Source organism: Gigantopelta aegis, chromosome 1 (assembly GCF_016097555.1).
Source record: "Gigantopelta aegis isolate Gae_Host chromosome 1, Gae_host_genome, whole genome shotgun sequence".
NCBI classification, from domain to species: Eukaryota; Metazoa; Mollusca; class Gastropoda; order Neomphalida; family Peltospiridae; genus Gigantopelta; species Gigantopelta aegis.
In genome coordinates, this window is record NC_054699.1 from 5968584 (window position 1) to 5995196 (window position 26613).

The 26613-nt window shown below is 39.4% G+C and overlaps 2 protein-coding genes and 1 non-coding gene across 4 annotated transcripts in view; 1 reads left to right on the forward strand and 2 right to left on the reverse strand.

The window, feature by feature from the left end:
- The window catches only part of LOC121369816 (monocarboxylate transporter 12-like), a 32467-nt gene extending 18319 nt beyond the window's left edge, over nt 1–14148 (reverse strand). Inside the window, exons 1-3 of the mRNA XM_041494892.1 lie at nt 13991–14148; nt 1945–2088; nt 153–953 (exon numbers count right to left, since the gene is read on the reverse strand). Coding sequence (XP_041350826.1) covers nt 153–953; nt 1945–2088; nt 13991–14120 — 1075 coding nt within the window. The 5' untranslated portion in view covers nt 14121–14148. The remainder of the gene's footprint in view (nt 1–152; nt 954–1944; nt 2089–13990) is intronic.
- A 2631-nt stretch (nt 14149–16779) lies between these two features.
- LOC121369841 (growth hormone secretagogue receptor type 1-like) overlaps nt 16780–26613 on the forward strand; it is a 19308-nt gene continuing 9474 nt past the window's right edge. For both annotated transcript variants that reach the window (XM_041494924.1, XM_041494920.1), the window contains exons 1-2: nt 16780–16996; nt 26246–26613. The exon at nt 26246–26613 is cut by the window's right edge. The gene's annotated coding sequence lies outside the window, so the exon portion shown is untranslated. The remainder of the gene's footprint in view (nt 16997–26245) is intronic.
- Trnac-gca lies at nt 21329–21400 on the reverse strand. The gene has a single exon. It is a non-coding gene; the product is annotated as a tRNA-Cys (tRNA).

Here is a 26613-nt window from a genome sequence, read left to right on the forward strand (position 1 = left end):
TGCTTAGCTTAGTAACTGGTTTAACGTGTCCATATACCACTAGGGTTTCGAACACGCCTATCCCGACTCGGGACAGGGATATAGCATTTTGCGATAGTACAAACACCAAGAAAGCTAGCGTTTGTGACAGTAAAAAATAAAAACAGTGTTACCAGCAGCAGGTGCGCCAACGAGATATCCCACACCGCACGTGAACATCACCAAACCCAATGCCGTTGCCAGGTGATCTATCCCGACCAATTCGTAGGTGATTGGATTGAAGAGGGTCCAGCTACCGCCGTTGTAGCAACCGTACGCCAGGACGAACAAAATCTGTCCCAGGTTGCTTTGCATAATTTGTATAATGAACGACAGAATCAATGACGTTATAACATTCACGCCGGCAAACAAAATGGCGGAATCAATTTCGGAATCGCTTGCTGCTATGCCCAGCCCAAACCTGGCCGCAGTGCTACCAGCGCCAATATAAGACACAAGCAGAGCCGCGTGGTCTAGCGAGGCCCCCTGTGTGATGAGAAAGTCAGGAAGGTAAAGTTTGATGGTTGATGATCCTACTGTGAACCAAAACGATGAAAGAACGAAAAACAAAAATCCGTAGTTAGAGAACAGCGGTCTCCAAGTTGGAGTCCATCGCTTAAAAGCAGACGACAATTTCGATGCATCGCTATTCGTAGTAGTATCTCTCTCGATGCGATTCTCTCTCGCGATTCTCTCAAACTTGGATGGCCTCATAACCATGCCGCAGACGCACGTTTGAAAGGAGATGCCTCCTATTAGGAGAAAAGCGCCATCTAGGTGAAAGGAGTCGATCAGGGCTTGCGTTAAAACCGGAAGTACGATGTTGCCGATGCCGCAGGAAAGGATTCCAATGCACGTGGCTAAACTGGTCCTTTCTCGAAAATAATAGCCCAAGTTTACCAAGCTCCCGGTATATGCAAGACCTTGACCCAGTCCTGAAATAAAATAAAATAAATAAAACAACAGTAGTGTCTGTCTGTCTGTCTCTGTATCTTACTTTTTGTCTTTCACGTAAGGGTTCCAAAATGTAATATAGGCGTTTCCAGTAGAGTCTTAAAACTGCTTCGTATGATAAACACTATGGACTTCATGATGCAACAAAATCATGTTTTTGTGAAAATGACGTAAATGGTTATATCGCCTTTTGGAAACGAACTCCTCATTTACATATTGTTATAGGATGGTACGGTGAGCAGGGCCGTAGCTAGCAGTGGGGCAGAAAAAATTCGGAAAGCATTATAGAAACTTAAAGAAAAGGAGTTTTAGACTATTGACTACTCAGTTGACCCCCCAAACAAAAAATCCTAGCTACGGCCCTGGTGAGGATCGTGTTATTTAAAATGAGACCACTTGCAAGCTTAAACCTGTATGGAAATGAGCTATTGGTCATCTCGTAACCTCCTAAATTCTCTCTCTCTCTCTCTCTCTCTCTCTCTCTCTCTCTCTCTCTCTCTCTCTCTCTCTCTCTCTCTCTCTCTCTCTCTCTCTCTCTGAGACCTATTGTAATTATTAGGAATTATTTTCAAAAGTTTCTTACATCTATCTATCTCTCTATATCTATATCTATCTCTCTATCTATCTATATATATATATATATATATATATATATATATATATATATATATATATATATATATATATATATTTGTTTTGTTTTGTTTGTATTTGACAAGTGAAGCGTTAAAGTGATTAGTTAAATATTACAATTTTTAAAAATACAGTAAAGGTGTACATGGATTGATTTTATTTTATTCAATATCTTCATGGTTTTCATACGACAATGTACTGTTTCATTAAAGTTTGAAGCATAAAAAGAGATTGAAATTTTAAAATTAAAACAGAAATGTAGAAAGGAAGATATTACGTTTATGGGACTTTGTTTTCTTGCTTTTGTAATAACCTGTGTTTTCATGACTTTGTTCTTACCGGCCAACAAGGCGTACGTCAGAAACAGCCACCTTGAACCGACAACGAGGCTGCTAACTGAAAAACCAACCAATCCCAGCAGTCCACTGGCGATGACGCATATCCGGCAACCCCACGTGTTAATCAGAATACTAGCAAAAGGGCCTGAAATGAAACCATGCGATGGGGAATTGATCAAAAACCGTAATACGTGTGTTTAAAGATTATTTTTTAAATGCTACAAATGAACAAAGTGTGTCAATAATAGCCGATCTTTATGTTTGTGCTGGGGTGTCGTTAAACATAACAGAGTAGAAAAATATAGTTGATATGTAATTACAATCGTTAAAAAGTCTCCGTTAGTCGATAACATCTTTAAAAAATTGCAGCAAACTCAGGAATGTCCCTTTAAGTTATAAATTCTTATTGTTATAACCGTCATTAGATGTCACAATATTTGCCAGCCTTATTTTAAATAAGTTATTTTAGTTTAACACAAAGTAGAATGTGTCCTAAAGTCATTTATTTGTGAAAACATTATTACAGTTGACCTGATGGCTTCTTGATACTTTATATATAATTATATGCTTAGGTTCCAATGTACGAAAGAGCATTAGGGCCACTCCGTACTAAGAAAAAGTAGTATTATATCTCGAGATCTCGAGATAACAAGTCGAGATCTCGAGATAATATGTCGAGAGCTCGATTTAAGAAGACAACACGTGGACACGACTCTCACGGCTTGTTGTCTATATGCTAGTACTCTTTGTTTCAACTTGGTTGTTGTTAAAGGCTTTAACGTGCATATATACCACGAAGGTTTCACGCACGCCTGTCCTGGGCACAATCTCTGGCCTTTGCCAGTGACCGAGTCCAGGACAAGGGGGGGGGGGGGGGATGAATTTGAGGTGGGCGGAATTTTGAATAAGTATTTAGTAGTGTCCAGCGACTGCGCGGACCGACTAGTAGACACCGAAAATGGGCCGTGTTCTGACTGGCTGAATTTCGATTCCTTCGGGTCTAACTAGAAAAACCTAAGTCTACGGAGAATACCTGCACCTAACATCATGTCCGGACTAAGAATTTAAACCCAAAAATAAGTTTGATTGCTCGGTCGAAAAGGTTTTAAGGTGATTTGAGCAATTGAATGGGCGCCAAAGTAAAGTGCGTTGGACTATTTATAAAAAAAAATAAACATAAGAATTTGGAAGCTCGATCGAAACATGTTTAAAGTCCAACTAAGCCCAAAAAGGAGGTTACCTGTCCTAGTTAAGGTTGGTTATCACGGGGATCCTGGAGTTTCTCGGAGTGACGGCAGCTGGTGTTGTCGCTGGCGTAGAGCCTTTACCACCGTGGAGTAACCGGGGCCGCAGACTGCTCTGAGCATCTTATGAAGAGACCTGTTGTCCATCTTCATAACCATGACGCACTGTCTATAAATCTGGTCCCTTCGGTGGGTTACGATCACTCCCGGTGTAGCACCAAAGGTCTTGTGGTGGATTTCATAGCTGCTGCCGTCCTCCATTGGCTTCCAGTCAATGTTGGCAAACCCTCCCCGGAGTTTGGTCGGTTGGAGAGTGTCCCCCTGCAAGTACGGGTGGAGCTGATGGCGAAGTCCACCCAGGGCCAGTCTCCATTCGTTCTCGTCCTCGTCCTCGTCCTCGTGTTCTTCCTCTTCCAGGGGGACGGCTTCCGGCGGTGGCTTAGTCTTGGCTGGTTGGATGGTCGGTGATGAAGCCTTCCTTTTCGGTGCCGCCACAGCAACAAATCCTGGTGACAACTCAACGGGAGCGGTCATTAAAGTTGACCGCTGCACCGGAGTCGTCATTTTAGGAGTGGAGGTCCACTTCGGTGGTGACCTACTGGCCGGCTGGCACATCGCTGTGTCCATGACCGAGTAGGGCTGGTCCGGGGGTGCGAGTGCCGATGGTTGCCGCGTCCTCTCCGGAGAACTCGGTGGGGGCGGCGACGCAGAAGGGACCGCCACTGGCGGTTGAGCCGCCAGCTTTGCTCCCTCCTGAGCCGTCCCCAGCACGGGTTTCTTCCTTCTCCTTCCTCTTCCCGTTCCTCCTGTCCTCTTCTTTGGAGTGGGGTCTCCATATACCAGGGACACGGTCGCCCGTGACCCGGTATAGTTGACCCTAAACTCCAACAAGGAGCCAAAACTGGCTATCAGCCCCCCCAGGTGGGGGGGGGGGGGGGGCAAGTCGAGAGCGCACGAACACACGTCTAGTCGCATCGCGAGACAGTATTGGACTTTATTATCTCGAGATCTCGCTTTACTATCTCGAGATCTCGCTTTACTATCTCGAGATCTCGACTTGTTTTCTCGAGATCTCGAGATATAATACTACTTTTTCTTAGTACGGAGTGCCAATGTTAGGCACTACACTTAAAAATAGAAAATATAATAACGTATTTGAAAAGTGAACTTCGCCTCTGTAATTGTGAGCAATTCTGGGTGTGCTTCGTCGTTTTGGTGAAGTGAATAGCCCACGCAGTTTTACGAGGAAAATATTTTATGTGATTAAGATTGTGGACATTATAATAAAAAAATATTAACATATGTTAGTATCTCTAACTTTACATCATCAAGCGTTTCATTTAAAGAGGTTATTATTATTTTTAACAATTGTCTTAATATCCTCCTGCACAATCATTTCCACAAACGCCTGTTTCCATTGATACAAATTGAAACAGCATTATTACTGTTATACTGAAGTAACAGTTAGGAGATAACCATATGGAGTTTTTACATTTGCGGTGGTTATTGTCTATTTGATCCCGCAAATGTTATTTTTGACCGAAGGCGTTAGCCTGAGGTACAAAATGAAACATTTGCGGGCATCAAATAGACAATAACACCCGCAAATCTAAAAACTCAATATGGTTACGTCCATTGTAAACTGAATGTTTTTTCTACAGAACTGACTGTATATTTGGTATTTCTTGAAAAAAATACCTGGCTACAGTCTAACTGTAGACCCATGAATCGTTAACTTCGCCTGTTCCAATTGCTAATGACGTCAGCTTTCCGGGTGTTATTGTTTATTTGATCCCGTAATTAACCAATCACAATACAGAACGCACTCGCCGTCAGTTTACAATTTTATATAATATTTTATGACTATATAGATTTAGACAATTAACTGATCTTTACTTATTAAAACATTTTGACTATTACCTTTAATTTACCTCACACAGCATTCTCCAAGACGTATTCAGCAACGTTTATCTTTGTATTTCGTTTGTTATTGAAACTTTAAAAAACAAAACTTTAAATCATTAATGGCACTTCAATAGTTTTCGTATATTACGGACGTTACGAAAACGCAAGTATCACGTCACCAATACGATGACGTTTCAATATGATTACGGACGTCAAAGTTGCGTACATTCATGAATCTGAATTGAATCAAATTCGAAACTATGTTAATATCGCTATTTGACGGACCGGTCTATGAGCATATTTAACATGTACGGGAAACCAGGACTGATTTATGAAAGCTTGTTCATCCTAAACGCAGGTGGTAGGCATTATAGGCATCACGAACGTACGGGCTCCCATTTTTGTAGGGGGGCAGGCTGGCTTTGGCCCAAATAAACCGAAAATGTCCGAATCAGCATAACAACATTCATTCATATTAGCATTACTACCAAACAGCTATATAGGGTTGCAAAAGATGTAGATGATATGACATTTTAATAACAAAATATTCAGTGATTAATTGCGTTATTTATGCCTCAGAATAATTTGAATGTATTTTGAAGAATGCTTTATACGGCTCACACATGCATATATATATATGTTGCATGGTTACCACCTCCACCCCCATCCTCTTTGCGCCTGGTACGTCCCTCCGTGTCTAATGACCCCAGCCTTAAATAATATTGTAACTTGTAACATATGTTGCAAACCTGCCTAATAACTGTATTACTGGGGCGGATTATGCTTTAGGTAAGGGGGGTTTCCGAAACAATATGTAAATGTGTATAATTTGAAGCTATCATGTTTCCAGTAACATTGGGGGTTAGGGGTAGGTAGACTGGGGTTGGGTTTTTTCAATCGTTGTGAATGAATGAGGGGACGAGAGGATACACACATGTGGATATCAATTTAGATCTATTTCAAATATGATGACAAAGTTACATTTTAAAAGGGTGTGTGTGTCAGGAATTGTTAAATGGGGAGTAAAAACGAATCCCACTACTACATTTTTCCATTAGTAACAAGATATATTTTATATGTTCACACGCGCGCGTGTGTTTGTGTGTGTGTGTGTGTGTGTGTGTGCTTGTGATGTGTGTGTGTGTGTGTGTGTGTGTGTGTTTGTGATGTGTGCGCGTGTGTGTGTGTGTGTATTTTCCACATAATTCAGTATATTCAGGGAAATATAACCAGTATGACACACGTGTGTTATAATGATTTCACGTGCACCGCGAATGACGTAATTTTGGGAAACGACGTCATAAAATAATGCGGCTTCGTGTAATCTCTTACAAAAATTACGTCATTTCGTCATCTTTTAGTTACGTTTGAAACGTTTTGACATGGTCCTTGTTATTCATAAAAATTAAATTATCCATAATGTGAATAATAAAGAAATTATTATAATCGCGTTTGAATCGTACTGACATGTATTTATTATCCACATAGTTCAAAATATACAGGGAAATATAACCAGTGTGACAGCCTTAATATTGCGTACAAAGAATGAATAAATGAATGAATGTTTTAACGACACCCCAGCACAAAAATAGGCCTACACATCGGCTATAATTGTGCGTACAAAGAGTCGGTGACTTTGAGTAAGTAGACTGAAGATAACACATAAATGCATATAATTGTGAGGAACAGATATTTTCTAGTGGTTGAAATACTACAGTTCCGATCAATTTTTACCGGTCAAAATCACCACGGGCCGGAAATTTTTTGTTGCCTGCTGTCCTATTGGACCGGCAGCTATTTTGCGGTTATACACATGCATAAGTTTAATTGTTTTTGTGGGGTTATTATTATTATTATTATTATTATTATTATTATTATATAATCATCAGAGGCGGATCTAGGGGCCTCCAGGCCCGCCCCCTAAATGTTGCGACAGTTATAATTTTAGTATATATTAATTTTCTTTTCTTTTTTACGATCCCCATCCAAACCTCCTCCAAAGTTCCCTTGACATTTCGCCTCATGTCAATGCCCCCCCCCCCCCCCCTTCCCCTCAAATATATTTTCTGGATCCGCCACTGATTACACTTGATCCGGCTGGGTTTTATTCGGACCGGCAGAATTTGTAGCTTGCCGGACCGAATATCCTGCAGGAATTTCGTCTAATTTCGACCTCTGCTTTAGACGTACATGTATTTAATTATAACAGTTACTGATGCGTCATGTCTGCATTGCAAATAACAGTCGCCGTAACGCTAAATAGATCTAACTGTCAGGTTTTCATACCAGGATTATTAACAAAACTCTAGTAACAATATAAGCCATCGGAGCGTAACTGCAGTTTAAATTGAATACTCAGTCAACCACGACTGGTGATGAATTAGGTTGGATTAAAAAAAATATATAAAAAGTAAATTTTTCCGAGTGCAAGACTGCATGTGTTACATGGTAGAATGCAGGGAGTCGGGGCCGGGAAGTGGGGTTGGTGGGGTCAGGTGGATGGGGGCAGAGGGTTTTCAGTTTTTAATTCAATATCACAGAATGTTTCTAATGGCTTCTCTCCCCTTCCATTGCTTGTGTAAATATCTATAGTTGATAATAATGAAAATAATGAAAGATTACAGTTTGTTTTGTTTAACGACACCACCAGAGCACATAGATTTATTAATCATAGGCTACTGGATGTCTAAACATTCGGTAATTGCGACCTATAGTCTTATAGTAGGGGAGGTGATAAATCTACTTTTTTCGGGTACAGGCCAAAATTGTGCATTTGGTCTCAAAAACATAGAAAAAATATATTAAAGTGAAATTCAACCCCCCTAAACCCCCTAGACAGGGGGTCTGAAAATTGCCAAAATAGCAATAAATAGGCTTAAATTGACCATATTACCAAAATAGCCAAAAAAGGAGGAAAGATCATATTAACCCTCTAGATATCACATTCAGTGCCTAAATAGGAAGAAAAAAACATTAACTTTGTGAATGTTGTGTAGGTTAACCCCTAAAAAGGTGTCTGAAAATTGTCAAAATAGCAATAAACAGGCTTAAATTGACCATATTATTAAAGCCTCCAATTTTGTTTCATAGATCATGCCTAAGCACCTAGATGTCACATTCACTGCCTAAATATGAAGAAAAAAGATTTACTTTGTAAATATGTGGTAGGTTACTCCCTAAATAGGGGGGGGGGGGGTCTGAAAATGGACGAAATAGCGATAAATGAGTTTAAATTTGTCATTTTACCTAAAACCTCCTTGGTTGTTTTGAGATCATACCTAACCATCTAAATGTCACATTCATTATCTAAATATGAAGAAAAAAACATTTGCTTTGTGAATTTAGGATAGGTTACCCCCTGAATAAAATTGTAAAATATTGGTAAAATGTCAAATTTCAAGGTAGTGCAAATGAAAAAAACCCATACTAATAACCATTTGACAAAATCGTTTTTTAAAGCAATTAAGCTGACAACAAATACCTCAAACCTCCTTCCTGACACACCCATCCCATCTGTAAATCATCTCATACTGATATTTTGATCATTATTGTTTATTTGGAACATACTGCTTATTCGTTATCCATCTGTGAAACCAAGTGTCCAGATCATGGATTGTTCTCCCAAGTGTCACCAACTACCTACATTGTATCCAAAACCACACTGAAATCTTTCATTGAGGCAACATTGTTGCATGAATACTTATTCATGTATGTTTTAAGATTTTGATCATACTCTGCTGAACTGTTTCTTTCCATCACGCTGCAACCGGAATATCTCAGATTTATTTGGGAAGAGCAGAGATGTGTTCTTATCATATCGTATCTCTATGTATAGTATCTCAACCTTCTGATCTTCTTTGTTCCGTTTCAGTTTCAAAAACGTTTCTACTTCTTTTGGACAAGTGAATGGGCCACCCAGCTTTAAATCTGCTAGATCCTTGTGTTTTGTCCGTTCTGAAGCCGCATTGCAGTCATTTCCTTGGCCACCTTCTTATATTTCTTGTGCTCAACAGCTGGCAGTGTTTCAACTAAGTCCTAATCTTGAATGTTCCAGCTATATCAAGTCGTAATAATGCCATCATAATTTCAATAACTCTTTTTCCCATTGGCAGAAGACCTGGTGGGAATGAGAAGTCCATTATAGCCACATACTGCATTTTTCCTACAAGAAGAGGTTTGGTTTGTTTAACGACACCACTAGAGTACATTGTTTAATTAATCATCGGCTACTGGATGTCAACATTGGGTAATTCTGACTTGTAGTCAACAGAGAAAACCCGCTACATTTTCCTAATGCAGAAAGGGATCTTTTATATGCACTTTGCCACAGACAGGAAAGCACATACCACGGCCTTTGTCCGGTTGTGGTGCACTGGTTGCAACGAGAAAACCCCAATCAGTTGAACGGATTTACTGAGGTGGTTCGATCCTACGACGCAAGCACCTCAGGCGAGCGCTCAACCGACTGAGCTAAATCCTGCCTCATATTTTTCCTACAATATGACTATACCTCACGTTCACCATGGTTTATACTACACTGACACATGTTAGGTGACTGAGCTAAATCCTGCCCCGTATTTTTCCTACAATGTGACTATACCTCACGTTCACCATGGTTTATACTACACTGGCACATGTTAGGTGACTGAGCTAAATCCCACCCCGTAGTTTTCCTACAATGTGACTATACCTCACTTTCACCATGGTTTATACTACACTGACACATGTTAGGTGACTGAGCTAAATCCTGCCCCGTATTTTTCCTACAATGTGACTATACCTCACGTTCACCATGGTTTATACTACACTGACACATGTTAGGTGACTGAGCTAAATCCTGCCCCGTAGTTTTCCTACAATGTGACTATACCTCACGTTCACCATGGTTTATACTACACTGACACATGTTAGGTGACTGAGCTAAATCCTGCCCCGTAGTTTTCCTACAATGTGACTATACCTCCCGTTTTCCTACAATGTGACTATACCTCACGTTCACCATGGTTTATACTACACTGACACATATTAGGTGACTGGAAAAATTTCAATCAGCAACTTCGGTATACATTTGTACATTTCGTCTGACACTTTGTACATTCGCTGGACACTGTAATTGTACAGATTAATCTGAAATTTGCAGTGAGTGGGTTAGGGTGGTATTAAAAAGAAGTTCCAATTCACAAAATAAACATGTTTCTACAATCAGGCAATGAATTTGACATCTAGTGGGAAAGAAATTATTTGGGATGTAGCGGTTGTTAATTTTAGACCATTTATTATAATTTGGCCTATTTTTAGTAAGGGGGTAACATACTCCAAATTCATAAGTAAATATTGTTTCTTCATATTTAGACAATGAAAAATGTAACATCTTGATGGTCAGAGGTTTTTTTTTAATTTGGGAGGTTTACGTCAAATAGCCAATTTAACCCATTTATCGCTATTTTGGCAATTTTCCTCATATTTAGGCAGTGATTGTAACATCTAGATGGTTAGGCATGATCTACGAAAAGAAATTGGAGGTTTGGGTAAAATGGTAAATGCCTGTTTATAACTATTGTGGTCATTTTCAGACACCTTTTTAGGGGTTCCCTTACCCCACATTCACAAAGTTAATGTGTTTTCTTCATATTTAGGAACTGAATGTAATGTCTAGACGGTTAGATATGATCTTGCCCTTTCCTACAATGTGACTATACCTCACGTTCACCATGGTTTTTTGTTTTGGTTATTTTGGTATAAATAGTCAATTTAAGCCTAGTTAGTGCTATTTTGGCAATCTTCAGACCCCCTGTCTAGGGGGTTCATGGGGGTTGAATTTCACTTTTATAATTTTTTCCTATGTTTTTGAGACCAAATGCACAAATTGGGCCTGTACCCAGATAGGTTTGGACAAAAAAAGCAATTTACCACCCCCCTCTACTTATAGAGGAAGCCCACTACATTTTTCCATGAGTTAAAACTTTGTTTTGTTTAACTATACCACTAGAGCACATTGATTTATTTATCATCGGCTACTGGATGTCAAACATTTGGTACTTTCGACATATAGTCTTAGAGAGGAAACCCGTAAAGTTTTTCCATTAGTAGTAAGGTACCTTTTATATGCACCATCCCACAGACAGGATAACACATACCACGGCCTTTGATATACCAGTCGTGGACGAGAAATAGCCCAATGGGTCCACCGACGGGGATCGATCCTACACCGACCGCGCATCAGGCGAGCGTTTTATCACTGGGCTACGTCACGCCCCTAAAGCTTTGTTCATTAGCAGCAAGGGCTATTTTATATGTTCCATCCCATAGACAGGATAGCACATACCACGGCTATTGCTGTACCAGTCATAGTGCACTGGCTGTGGGGACGGGACGTAGCCCAGTGGTAAAGCGCTCGCTCGATGAGAGATCGGTCTGGGGTCGATCCTCGTCGGTGGACCCATTGGGCTATTTCTCGTTCCAGCCTGTGTACCACGACTGGTATATCAATGGCCGTGGTATGTACTACCCTGTCTGTGTGATGGTGCATATAAAAGATCCCTTGCTGCTAATCGAAAAAGAGTAGCTCATGAAGTGGTGACAGCGGGTTTCCACTCTCAATATCTGTGTGGTCCTTAACCATATGTCTGACGCCATATAACCGTAAATAAAATGTGTTGAGTGTGTCGTTAAATAAAATGTGTTGAGTGCGTCATAAAATCAAACATTTCTTTCTTTCTTTTTTTTTAGTGCACTGGCTGCAAAGAGAAATAGCCCACTGACGAGGATTGAACCAAGAACGACCGTGATTCAGGCGAGCTCATTACCACTGAACCCTTGAAAAATAATCAATGAATCAATGAATGATAAATTCATTTGCTACATAGATTGTTCCAATGTGCCTAAACTGTTGACAACAAGACATTAATAATATTAATAGACGGGCTATTATCGGGTCAAGTCCCAAACTGATATCACCCGCCTTTAGAAAATAACTTATTAACAATGCCGGCCGCAATGGTTAAACCATCGGATTTAAGGCTGGTAGATACTGGGTTCGCATATTGGTAGCTGGCCACGTGCAAGACCACTACACTGACCTCTCTCACTAACGTTAAACAGCTAATCACTGACCCACTGTGCTGGACAGACAGCCCAGATAGCTGAGGTGTGTGTGCCCAGGGTAGTGTGATTGAACCTTAATTGGATATAAGCACCAAAAAAAAAGAAGAAAAACAACATGAATGAACGAAATTAATTCACAGTATAAAATAATCATTCCATCCATGATAGTGTCTCGGGTTCGCCATGGGTGGGGGTAGGAGGAGGGGGTAGCGATCTTTTCAGCGGATATGGTCAGGGATATTATCAATATGGGTGAATAATGGACAAATAAATCTCTTTTTTTATTATTATTCTTAAACATTATTTCTTTGATACCAGCATGGTTTTGGGTTTTTTTTAATTTAAGACATTTTGGAGGGGAAACTTTTGTTAAAGTATGCATCATTGATCGAACTGAAAAATAATAAATTTAGTCCGAAAAGCATGAAAAGGACGTAGAACGTGTGTGCTTCTTGTGTGCGGTTCTTGTGTGTGGTTCACTATAATCGACATGTCCACACTCTAGTCTCAATCCCATACGCCTATGTATCTTACTTGTAGACCGTTCGCCCGAGGTAGGCTACGTGTAAGAATTCATCTCCCTCCCTCTATCTCTCTCTTCCTCTCTCCCTCCCCCACCCCCACCCCCCACCCCCTCTCTCTCTCTCTCTCTCTCTCTCTCTAGAGAGAGAGAGAGAGAGAGAGAGAGAGAGAGAGAGTGTGTGTGTGTGTGTGTGTGATAAATTCTAGCTACCTTGTTCTGGCTGTTAATGTAGTGGCCATCTTGGAGTTAAAATGACGTTCAAATGTTTTGATTAGCTGGGGGTATCTCTTGTTGATTTCATAGATAGTTAGCATGTACGGCTATCCTCTCCCTCTCCCACCCCCTCCTTCTCCGCACCATCCCCCTCCGACTCTCTCCCCCCTCTCTTTCGCTCTCTCCCCCCTCTCCCTCCGTCCCCGCTCTCTCTTCTCTCTGTCTCTCTCTCTTCCTCTCTCATGGGAATTGATATTTTCTCCACAAAACACATAATAAAATATTAGTGACACTACACGTTAAACAGTGAAGGACGTAGGGTGTCCTTATTAATACTTTCTCCACAAAACATATACTAAATGTTTACTGACACTACATTAAACAATGAAGGAAACGTCTCCCCGATGGTAGTGTGATCTTATTGATATTTTCTCCACAAAACATATAATAAAATGTTAATGACAAAACATAATAAACAAAGAAGGCGAGTTCTCCTTGATGTAGTGTGTCCTTATGTCCTGACCAACAAGCTTTATTTTATTCAGGAATGTAAAGTATTTTCTCTGTCTATGTTCTCAGAGATTAGATTTATTTGTTCATTGATAATGGAGTATATATGCCCAGCTAATTAACTAGATTAAACGTCTAGCCCTTCTCCGTTTTTACAAGCGTATTCATGAAGCGGGGGTCAGGGTGGATAGGCAGGGTCAACTATCGGGCCTGCTCATATTTACACTCGTCAGGAGTGTGCCGAGAATTACGCAGGGGTGGGTGGGGTGTCTAGACAGTGAAGTGCCAAGGTTTTTCCTTTTTTTTTTTTTTTTTTTTTTTGGGGGGGGGGGGCGGCTTCTAGTCGGGTAAATATATCTTAAATAAAAAAACAAACAGAAAACCCAACAAACAGAACACAAACGTGCGCGCATTAAAATAAAATAAAAAACCGTTAGTTTTGTTTAACCACACCACTAGAGCACTGATCAATATATATATATATATATATACACACATGTATATATACACACACATGTATATATACATGTATATTGTAATCATCTTACCTGCAAGCGCGAACATACATGAGTATAGAGACCCTATCCATGTAACGAGAGTGACGTCATCATCACTGGCCTCCAACAAAGCGACGTGTAGAACGCCGGCCACAAATGAAAAACTCGTGTTCGACAACATCGCCACAAACCCCGCCCCCAGTACCACCCACCCCCACGGCTCCACTCCCTGCATAGTTAGCGTGCGACTGAAAGCGAGCGACAGTGCTGTTATGTCCGTATTCTGCTTATAAAATTGCCTATGCTTTTAAGGTTACCTAACACAAAATCAATCCCCATTGTTTATAATGTTAACATTGTTAACAAATGTGATACCAAGAAAGAAATGTTTTATTTAACGATGCACTCAACACATTTTATTTACGGTTATATGGCGTCAGACATATGGTTAAGGACCACACAGATTTTGAGAGGAAACCCGCTGTCGCTACTACATGTCATGATGGGCTACTCTTCCGATTAGCAGCAAGGGATCTTTTATATGCGCTTCCCACAGGCAGGATAGCACAAATCATGGCCTTTGTTGAACCAGTTATGGATCACTGGTCGGTGCAAGTGGTTTACACCTACCCATTGAGCCTTGCGGAGCACTCACTCAGGGTTTGGAGTCGGTATCTGGATTAAAAATCCCATGCCTCGACTGGGATCCGAACCCAGTACCTACCAGCCTGTAGACCGATGGCCTGCCACGACGCGATCGAGGCCGTTTAAATGTGACACCAAGTGTAACGACACAGTTAAAGTCTAGAGCTCATTTATTGACTAACCATCGACTACTGGATGTAAGCGGAAACCAGGCGAGGATTCAGGCGGGGCCTCAAGGGACCTGCCCCGCCCCACTGTTTGATCAAACAATATATATTACAGAATGCAAACCTATCCCGTTCACTTGTCAACATTTTTTTTTTTTTTTTTTAAATTAAAAAAACCCCCACTAACGGGGATTTTAAATATAAAAAAAAGAAGTTGTTTTGTTTAACGACATTACTAGAGCACATTAATATCATCGGCTATTGGATGTCACAACGGGTTTCCTGTCATTATCTGTATGATCGATAACCATATGACCGACGCCATATGACCGTAATTAAAATGTGTCGAGTGTGTCATTAAATCAAACATTTCCTTCTTGCCGTCGTTGTTATGCTTTTATATTGCTTCCGTTTGGTTCTGCTGGGAATAAATCCCCCCCCCCCTCTCTCTCTCTCTCTCTCTCTCTCTCTCTCTCTCTCTCTCTCTCTCTCTCTCTCTCTCTCTCTCTCTCTCTCTCTCTCTCTGTGCAGATGCGTATTTGAAAACATTAAAGGGTCACAAGCCTAAATACGTTCCGTTCATGTAGCACAGTTGTTACAATGTTGTACATTATTCAAAGTTCAACTGAGCAAACACCTAAGTTAAGAATCCTCTTAAAATTATGCTAAATCTAAGTTTGTTTTGTGGTATATTTCATAACACGTAATTCATTCATTCATTCATTTCATTTATTTTCGTGCTTATATCCAATTAAGGTTCAAGCACGCTGCACACACCTCAGCTAATAAAAGACTCGCTGGTGAAGACAAAAAAGCATGGCCTATTATAAATGGTTAAATGATGTATATATAAACGGTAAACCCCAAGATTGCATCTTTAAGATGCGGTCTTCTTCTGCGATCCCAGAGCCATGCTGCATAATGACAATTTTTTTTTTTTTAAATTCTGAAATTAACGATTTTACCTTGAATTTAGTACTCCAAAAATAAAAATACTTCCCAATAATTTTATTTACTACTATTTTATTTTATTAAAACATCCAAGAAGGATGACCGACAGGTTAAGACGTGACAATTTTAAACAACTGGCTGCTATTTTTGAGCACGAATATTTTTTTATTATTTTTTTTTAATTATTATGTAGGCCTACTTAATATTTTTTGTGTGCATCATCAGTCCTGCCGGTGACGAACAATGGATAGTTCACAATGGTTTGTTAACAATGGATAGTTCACAATGGTATGTTAACAATGGATAGTTGACAATGGTATGTTAACAATGGATAGTTGACAATGGTATGTTAACAATGGATAGTTGACAATGGTATGTTAACAATGGATAGTTGACAATGGTATGTTAACAATGGATAGTTGACAATGGTATGTTAACAATGGATAGTTCACAATGGATAGTTCACAATGGTATGTTAACAATGGATAGTTCACAATGGTATGTTAACAGTGGATAGTTCTGCGCTACGTTTATCCGCCCAGGACAGGAATCACATCAAAAGAAACGGTCAACATTCCTTTGATGTGATTTCTGTCCTGACTTACAACTTTATTTCGGTTCACTCAGGCCGTCAAAGGACAGCATATGAGGACATATTTTACAATAGTTATTTACAGTGGCAAGATGACAACAGGAGTTCTTCATAGAATATATACAGACATAATTCAAAATAGCTATATACATATTTTTAAAAAGAAGATACATGGTGACAGAACATTTAAATAAAGCAGAGAGATTTTTATAAGTCAGTACTTTTAAAAGTATAAAATGATATTGAAGATGTTTATCTATGGTTTACTAAATTTACTTGTAATTTCAGAGATTAATTTTGACATTTTACGGAGAGTGCTTATGCTATTACAATTAAACCGTTCTAAGAGTTCTAGGTTTTTTTAATAATAATATGGCTTTATAAACGTTTATCCGCTTGCTCTTAATGTGCACGTTAAGCCCTATGACTTGACCTGACCTTTGATATGACGTCAACAATGCTTTGACGTTTTAAATTTTAATATTATTATTAATGTCAAAGCGAAACTATGCACATTCGTCTGAATAAAATAGTTGAACTCGATAAATGTGTGAAAAGATCACTGTTTGACATTTATAATAATATTTATTTGAAATGATTGTGTATAAATATAAAATATACGTGCATGGATCTAATTAATACTACCCGATGATGGCATCTAACTAACGTGCTGTTCTGTTCCAACATTTTCTGAAAATAGAAGTAAGTTACTAGTATAAACGATTGTTTGTGTGTTTGTTTTGTTTTGTTTCTTTAATTGTTTGTTTATGAAGTAGGAGGTAGGGTACCTAGGCATTAGTGTAGCCAGTATTTTATATTGTGGAGGGGCACCTACATTGGCCCAGTATAGTTCTGCCCTCACCCCCCCCCCCCCCCCCCCCCCCTCCCGCGCCAGTAATATAACACCGGTATAAAAGTGCCGGTAGAGCAATCTTATACCGTTATAATACTGTCCCCCTGGTATAAGACTGCCCCCTATAAATCCCATGCTAAATAATATATATTTGCAGGGTTAGAAATAAGTTTAAATTTTCAGATAGCCAGGAGAACACTCTTAAAGTAGAAACTAGTGGTCGCTTAAAAATGCAGGCCCCTGAAATATTTAAAATACAGTAATTAACATGCTTAGTTTGCTTTGGTTGTTATTGACATGGTACAATATGCTTAAAATATGTATATTATTTAGATCGAAATAAACCACACGAAAACTATTAATACTGGCACAGTACATTTGGAAATGAAAAACAACTATATAACAATCATATGAAATGCTTGGGGTAGGCCTATACACGTTCTATGCAGCATAAAAACTTTATTTTATAAAAAGTTTATAGAATATTTATATACTAGTAATCTAGAGTACAGGCCCGTACGCAGGGCGGGGGGTGGGGGGGGGGCGTGCGTACGCACCCCCATAGTCTGCCGAGGTCCGTCCGTGGATGTGTAAAAAAAATAAAAAAATAGTCCGACGATGTGAACTGAGGCAAAGAAACATTTCAAAGTTACTTCCCAGAATGCAGGAAAATGCATCTCCTGCATTCTAGATTTAATTTTTTTTTTTTAAATAATATATATTAAGGATTATCTTTCATAGTATTATAACCCACTATATATATATATATATATATATATATATATATATATATATTATGTCATGTCATGACGCCATACAAATAGTATGTATGTGACGTCATTAGAGGTTGACATGGGCGTACATAGGATTTTGAAAAGGGGGGTTCCAAAATACTTTTGCAGAGATATTGGGCATATATTTCTATGTTAAGTTTTGAAAAGGGGGTTTCCAAAATAGATTGCAGAGATATTGGGCATATATTTATATGTTGAGTAAATATAATAATGTCAGATATCAATGTCAGATATATTAAATTATAAAAAAAAGCGACCCCCCCCCCCCCCATGTACGCCCATGGTTGAGTCTGGACTCTAAACGTTTTATAAGCCAGGCACGGCCGAAACAAGTAGACATTGGTGTGTGTGTGTGGGGGGGGGGGGGTGCTGACTCAGGTCGAGGATGCAAAGCAAATTTTCTAGTGGGTTTTGGGGTACGCTAGAAAACTAGATTTCCTGAAATTCATTCAACAAGTAATACTCATCTCTGCCTGAAGATTTACTACCAATAATATTCTTGATTCAGAATTATTGGAGGGGCTAGAGCCGACTGCCATGCTCCGCAATAACGTACCGCCTGTAGGGTGTATACTACCAAATCAAATCCCATAGACGACAATAGTAACATATGTGGCTAAAACTCCTGCCTGCAGCGCCACGGATATAAATACTACCATCCCTCACACTTAAGGTGAATCAGAAAAAATTGGGGGTCAAGCTGCTCGTTTCTGAGATAACGGGTAGCGTCTATGACTACCCTAGTTCCGCACAAAATTCGAGTACTTTTTTTTACAGGTACCCCATACATGTTTCAAGCACAAGGCTACTTGACACATTGGTACTAGATGAAATAAAATTGCATATTTTTTTTACCCAGATGAAACTATTATTTTTTACAACCAACAAACTCACATTTATAACCAATCACAGGACTTGTGGTGTTCACTTGTCTATCAAAAGTTGGGTGCACCTCGAACTTTGACCCAGCCGGAAGTTATTTGGTTTAGTACTACCTGTAAGCACGGGCCCAGATCTCACCCGTTCATGGACAGGGAGCGGCAATGATCAGATTCGTTTAGGAAATTATTTTAATTCGATTGCTTTAAACGTGACTTTTTGGCATCTTAATCGCAAAATTAGCCAGTTTTGAACAACAATTTGTTGACTATTTTAAGGATTATTTTACACAGTATAACCCAATAATTCATTTAGGTGGCCTTAGACGCGATTTCTTGTCATCTTCAAATAACATTTACCCATTTTCAGACAGCGATTTTAGTTGCTCTTTTGGAGTTTTCTGCCCACCTCCACCTCCTAGTCCTTGTCTCTTCAACCACTACATGTGCTAGCTCGTCTCACCTCCAGCCTTACCCCTTATTGATATTCATATTTTTGGTAAGGCTGGAGGAAAGTATATGTAATGATTTGGCAGAACATGACAACCAAATGGTTGCAAGCTACTGTGTCTAAAATACTACTTTTTCCCCCTAAATCTGATGTCACAGAGCTGTAGTTTGATTATTCTCGAGTCCAGTCATCACATTAAACTTATATGTTGTTAACCAGTACCAACGCTACACGAAGAAACCCGACGTCCCTATGCGAAACGAACCTGCGCTGTACATTCTACACTCAGTGGTTTTAAATACAGCAACTTACCAGGCCCGTAGCCGGGTGGGGGTTGGGGGGGGGGGGGACGGGTGTGAACGCACTCCCCCACCCCCCCCTCCGCGAGAATTGTTCCGCCAAAAAATGTATGTTTTTTTATATCCTATTATATGTATTTTAACGTTTACAATGGCTGTATTGAATGCTAGTTTATTGGAAACCATTATTGGAAGCCCGCCCTCTGATATTATTTGGCTCGTCTCTGTAGAAGCTCAAATATTAATTTCAGCATTCGGAAATTTCTGTAAATATTTTTTGGCCTAAAATTGTACATCGATGTGCTCTAGTGGTGTCGTTAAAAAACCCAAAAACACGTTTCCATTATAATTAACTGGGGTTGTAGTAATATTCAACAACTGATGAAAGTGCATTAGTTTCTGTCCTAAACAGATAACCCATGCAGCTGAGGTTAGTTCCCAGGAAAGTGTCCATGATTCTTACAATAAGCACGAACATAATTTTAAAGTGACTGAATGAATTCTTCCCCCACTACTAATCTTAGTCTCAGTGTTTATTTGTTTGATCGATATGAAGTCCATGCAATAATGTGGCTAATTTTAAAATTGTGTACTTTATACTTCAACTAATTAGAAAATACTTATATGACAATTTTTGTTCGTATATAGGCACGCTAGTAAAGTACCCGTAACCGTAACCCGTAAAATCATTTGTATTTCTTTGAACTTATTTTCGTGCTTGTATCCAATTACGGTTCAAGCACGCTGTCCTGGGCACACACCTCAGCTATCTGGGTTGTCTGCCCAGGACAGAGGGTTAGTTGTTTATTGTTAGTGGTTAGCGAGAGAGAAGAGGGTGTAGAGGTACTACACCTACCCGCTGAGTCGTTAAAACTCGCTCTTGGTGGGAGCCGGTACAGGGCTGCGAACCCTGTACCTACCAGTGTTATGTTCAATTGCTTAACGATGGAAAAGAACCCAAAACTTCCAAACGGTAGCCGAGGACCAGTGAAGCACGTCCTCCTTCGACGAAACGCAAACCGACCGTGACATTAATTTGGTTATATTGTTCTATTTTGTTGTTGTCTTGTTTGTTTGATACTGTTTTGGTTTTTGTGTTTGTTTGTGGGTGGATGTGGGGTTTTCGTTGTTGTTGCTGTTTGTTTTGGGTGTGTGTCTCGTACGATAAATAAACTCTAAAGTGATTAACTTTGGATAAATTGCACGTATAGTGCCAATTCATGTCAGTTGCAAAATAAAATGCTGGTTGGGAAATTAAATTGGAAAATAACGAAACAAAAGTTAAAGAGTCAGGCTTATCAAAAATCTAATTTACCATTGTTTGGTATGTACATGTATGTATACCCTTTATAATATATATGATGTATCAATAAAACAAATTCCAAAATATTTACCCGTTTATTATATATGCGCTAAAATAGACATGAGCAGTGGGGTTTTTTCCAAAGCGCTTTACAAAAGGTTACTTGATTAATAATTGGCTGCTATTTTGTTTTTATTTTTTAATAATTTATCTATCTAGCTATCTATCTATCTATCTATCTATCTATCTATCTATATATATATATATATATATATCTATATCTATAAATTATTAAAAATATGTACATACACATACTCATACACATACATACATACAATGGACTCTGATATAAATATAGATATATACTGTGTATTAATAATGTGTCATAAACCTGACTCTTTTAACAAACCTCCAAGAAAACAAATACGACAAGGCAAGGAAAATTATTAAAAAAACAGGGGACACCCGGGTTCGAACCGGGGACCTCTCGATCTGCAGTCGAATGCTCTACCACTGAGCTATATCCCCTTATGGAAATGAATGTAAATAAATGCTAGCTGTATGAGATATTCCGCCAAAGTACGTGACATGTGTTGCTTTATATTATCGACATTTCTATACAACTGTAGTGCCACGGGCAGATATTGCGTGCTAGGCCAACGATATAGATCTGTGATACAGGCACATATTTAGCGACTGTGTTATGAGCTAGTCACTGAATGGATGAATGGGTGAACGAACGAATTACTGGATGGATGAGTGGAAGAATTAATGCATCATTGCATGGAGAGGACATAAAAAGAAGGGCAGGAGTATAATCCCAGTAGTAGTAGTAGTAGTAGTAGTAGTAGTAGTAGTAGTAGTCCCAGTAGTAGTAGTAGTAGTAGTAGTCTCAGTAGTAGTAGTTAGTAGTAGTAGTAGTAGTAGTAGTAGTAATAGTAGTTAGTAGTAGTAGTAGTAGTAGTAATAGTAGTAGTAGTAGTAGTAGTCCCAGTAGTAGTAGTAGTAGTAGTAGTAGTAGTCCCAGTAGTAGTAGTTAGTAGTAGTAGAAGTAGTAGTTAGTAGTAGTAGTAGTTAGTAGTAGTAGTAGTAGTTAGTAGTAGTAGTAGTAGTAGTAGTAGTAGTAGTTAGTAGTAGTAGTAGTAGTTGTTGTTAGTAGTTAGTAGTAGTAGTAGTAGTAGTTAGTAGTTAGTAGTAGTTAGTAGTAGTAGTAGTAGTAGTAGTAGTAGTAGTAGTAGTAGTAGTAGTAGTAGTAGTAGTAGTAGTTAGTAGTAGTAGCAGTTAGTAGTAGTAGTAGTAGTAGTAGTAGTATTAGTAGTAGTTACGGTCCGGAACTTGCTGCCATTGTACGAAGAAGTTTGTTTTGTTTAACGATACCACTAGAGCACATTGATTAATTAATCATCGGCTATTGGATGTCAAACATTTGGTAATTCTAACATAGTCTCAGAGAGGAAACCTGCTATATTTTTCCATTAATAGCAAAGGATCTTTTATATGCACCTTACCTCAGACAGCACATACCATGGCCTTTGATCAGTTGTGGTGCACTGGCTGGACCGAGAAAATGCCAATCAGTTGAATCAGAGGAAACCCGCTACATTTTTTCCCAATGCAGCAAGCGATTTTTATATGCACTTTCCCACAGACAAGAAAGCAAATACCACGGTTTTTGACTAGATGTGGTGCACTGGTTGGAACGAGAAAAAACAACAACAATGAGCTGAATTGATCCACCGAGGACGCAAGCACCTCGAGCGACTGAGCAAATCCATCCCATTGTAAGATGTTTCCCACTAACATTTCATTTCATTTTAACTTATTTTTGTGCTTATGTTCAATTAAGGTTCAAGCACGCTGTCCTGGGCACACCCACCTCAGCTATCTGGGCTGTCTTCCCACAACAGTGGGTTAGTTGTTAGTTGGTTTGTGGTTAGTGAGAGAGATGTGGGTGTAGTGGCCTTTGAGCCCATTGAGCCCTTAAAAATTCGCTCTCGGTTGGAGCCGGTATCGGGTTGCGAACCCTGTACTTACCAGTCTGTAGTCCGATGGCTTAACGACTGCGCCAGCGATGCCGGTTCCGACTAACAAAAAATCTTTTAACTACTAAAGGCTCATATATAGTCTGGATGCGGCGCGTGCTCTGCGGTGCGGCTAAAAAATCGAAATAATTTAGTTTCAGTGAGATCATCAGCATACGGCCAGCCATAAGCTGGGGTGGGGATGGCAGTGGGGGAAGGCAACTGCGTCCCCTTCCCCCCACCCCTCAGAGTTGGAACAAATTCTCAAATTCGGGAAAAAATATATAAATATTCGGGTCAAATTGGCTTCCCTGAAACAATTTCATTATGAATTTTCATAACTCTACTCACACTACTGGTTGTAATCCATGTTAAAATGCGTACATATACGTTTGCAACCGTATATACACATTTAGCAGAAATACTGATATGAATAAATATTGTTATCCAGATTCGGGTATTTTCGTTTGATTCGGGCAGAAATCAGCTTCCTCTCCGACTCCCCTACAAAAATGTCAGCCCGTACACCTATGTATGTATGGATGTGTGTATGGATGGACGGACGGTTTGATGGCAATAGTCGTTACGAGATGTTTTACAATACATTGACATTTGACATGTAATTGTGTATTAATAAATCGTGTACATTCAGTTAACACTTCACGAGATCACCATTTCAACATATCCATGCAAATTACCACTTCGATAGATGTGATAAATAGATTACTAATATATCTGGGTACTTCTCAGAAACATCAGTTATCACATGTAATGCGTCAACAATACAACACGATCATGCAGTCAATAAGAAGACACCAGTCTATGCAATATCAGTACCAGTGTATGGAATCCCAATTAACCAGGACGTTCTATTAGTCAGAGAAAGCTCAGTACAATAATGGACGTAGTTCAATGAAAACAAATGGTGTCATACAGGGGTGTTTATTACCTCGTCTTATAAAACTGATGAGTATGAATGTGAGGCACTGCACTCCGTTTGCGCTATCTGGTCGGGATGAAGGTATTTTCAAGGTAAGCATCCTTTCATAGATTTGTAACGTTGATTCAAATGACGAAAATGGACATATTATTATACTCAACAAAATTAATTAATGGTCTATAGACTTTTGGTAATTAATAATTTTAGCAAGTTTGATCACAGATGACTATTTGTAATACGTAAATAAGGTCGCTTTGGCGATCTTTCGACAGGTGGTGCAACCTATCACGTCAAAGGCATATGCGAAGACATTTTAATGGGGTTGGGGTTCTGAAGGAAGCTGTCCAAAAGTTTTGTCCTAAAAACAAACAAACAAAACATAAATAAATAAACCACCACCATTAAAAACAAAAACGAAATCATTTATTTATCTGTTGTTACTTTTACTATTATATCGTTATTACTTAGCAGTTGGGCTGTTTGGGAAAATAAATGAATACTGTTAAACCATCGATTACTTCCATTTATTTTATTTTCCTTTTCTGTCCTTTCAGTTTATTCTATGGGGTTTTGTTTTTTGTTTTTTTTGTTGTTGGTTTTTTTTTACAAACGTTTACTTTTATTGATTGACTTATTTATTTATTGAAAATTGCAGTCGCCATTAAACATTGTACAATTTAATGTTTGCAATTAGGAGAGGGCCCCGTCAGTTGGATAACTTACTAGACCAAGACCCACAGTGGCCACTCCATCTCATACGCGTGTTCCTAGTATGTACCCATTACTATGGGGAACTGGGGCGGAATCTAGGTCAGTCGGTCAAATGCTTGGGTCGTAGGATCGAACCTCTTCGGTGGACCCATTCTCTGATTGGGTGTTTCCCGTTTCAACCAGTGTCCCACAACTAATAAAAGGTCGTGGTAAGTACTGTCCAGTCTGTCGGAAATTTTTTATGGATGCCTCAGTAGCTCGGAGCGCATCGTGGTTAAGTCTTGCAATTTGCAGGCAATTCGGTGCTACAGGTTCGAGTCCCAACAACGGCATGCGACAATTTGTGAGGCTAGAAAGGATTCAATTATCCCTGCGCCAGTGCGTTAATATCTATGTATGTAACAAGTCAACTTCGACATACAATATATAGATATTCATACATCAATACGTACTAGCCAGTGCCAGGTCTGCCCACTGTTTCATGTACGTAAGCGGGATCGACCGTCCGTCTGTCTGTCTGTCTGTCTGTCCCAACTTTAGTTGTCCGGACGTTTTATTTTTGAAGTGCCTCAAAATATTGAGGTGAAATTTTGTGTATAGCTTTACCATGTACTATTACAGAATATTTTAGATTTTAATGACGATTTACCCATTTTTTTACAGAATTATGGCTTAGGAACTTAGGAAATATGAAACTATTTTTAAGACGTATTTTGTTTTTCTTCGCAATACATTAAGATACTTTTTTATAGGCCCATAGGCGTTAAGGCTCCCATTTTTGTAGGGGATGGGGGTGGGGGGTGGACAGGCTGGCTTTTTCTCGAATTAAACGAAAATGCCCGAATCTGGATAACAACATTTAATTTTATTTATATTACCATTACTACCAAACAGTTATATAGGGTTGCAAACGAATCACTACGCATTTTTATTTTTTTATTATTTTTGTTTTTTTATTTATTTATTTATTTTTTATTTTTTATTTTTACATGGAATAGAACTAATTTTTGAGGGTAGAATGATGGAAATACATGGTTTGCCAGAATTTGAGGTTTTGCTCCAGAACACGTACTGTTACAGACCTGGTCCCGTGCTTATAAAACTTTTAGAGTCCAGACTCGATCTCAAATGATGTCACACGCATACAATTTGTATGTCGTTGTCATGACATTACTGTCTCAGACTCTATTAGAGTCTAGAGTCCAGACTCGATCTCAAATGATGTCACACGCATACAATTTGTATGTCGTTGTCATGACATTACTGTCTCAGACTCTATTAGAGTCTAGAGTCCAGACTCGATCTCAAATGACATCACACGCATACAATTGGTATGTCGTTGTCATGACATTAGTGTCTCAGACTCTATCAGAGTCTCGAGTCTGGACTCTGAAAGCTTTATAAGCACCAGGCCTGGTCCCGTGCTTATAAAACGTTTAGAGTCCAGACTCAATCTCTAATGACATCACAAACACCATTTGTAGGGCGTTGTCATGACGTTAGTATCTCAGGCTCTATTACAGTCTCGAGTCTAGACTCTAAAAGTTTTATAAGCACCAGGCCAGACTTGACTTTCATAGCGATTTACCCATTTTCTAAGAGATTGGTATTTTTGAGATGTGAAAATCTATTAGGTCCGGTAAGGTACACGTAGGCCTATTGCTCTAGCGGTATTTCTCATAACACTTGTTGTATTTACAGATTTCCACGACTCTTGGTGGTAGCGGTTATTCTGCTGGCTATTTGCGAACAACACAGCCGTGTTAGAGGTCAGCCCAATATCATAGATGACGAAGAGCCGTCTAGGCCTGCTAAGCCACCCCTGCCTAACGGAGGTGGCCAAAGGGGCGAACCTGGACGCGCGAGTCTAACCGATCTCTCTACGGAAAATGGCGAAAGGCTCGACGGTACGACCTCCGATCCTTGTGAAGAATTCGAATCCAGCAACGTCAGTTCGACGTCTCCGTGGTCTTGCGTTGAGAGCACCACTGCCGACGCGCCTAAAAGGTCCGTTAAGACGGATTACGTAGGGTTCGTTGTCATCCCTCTGTTCCTCGTGCTGGGACTGT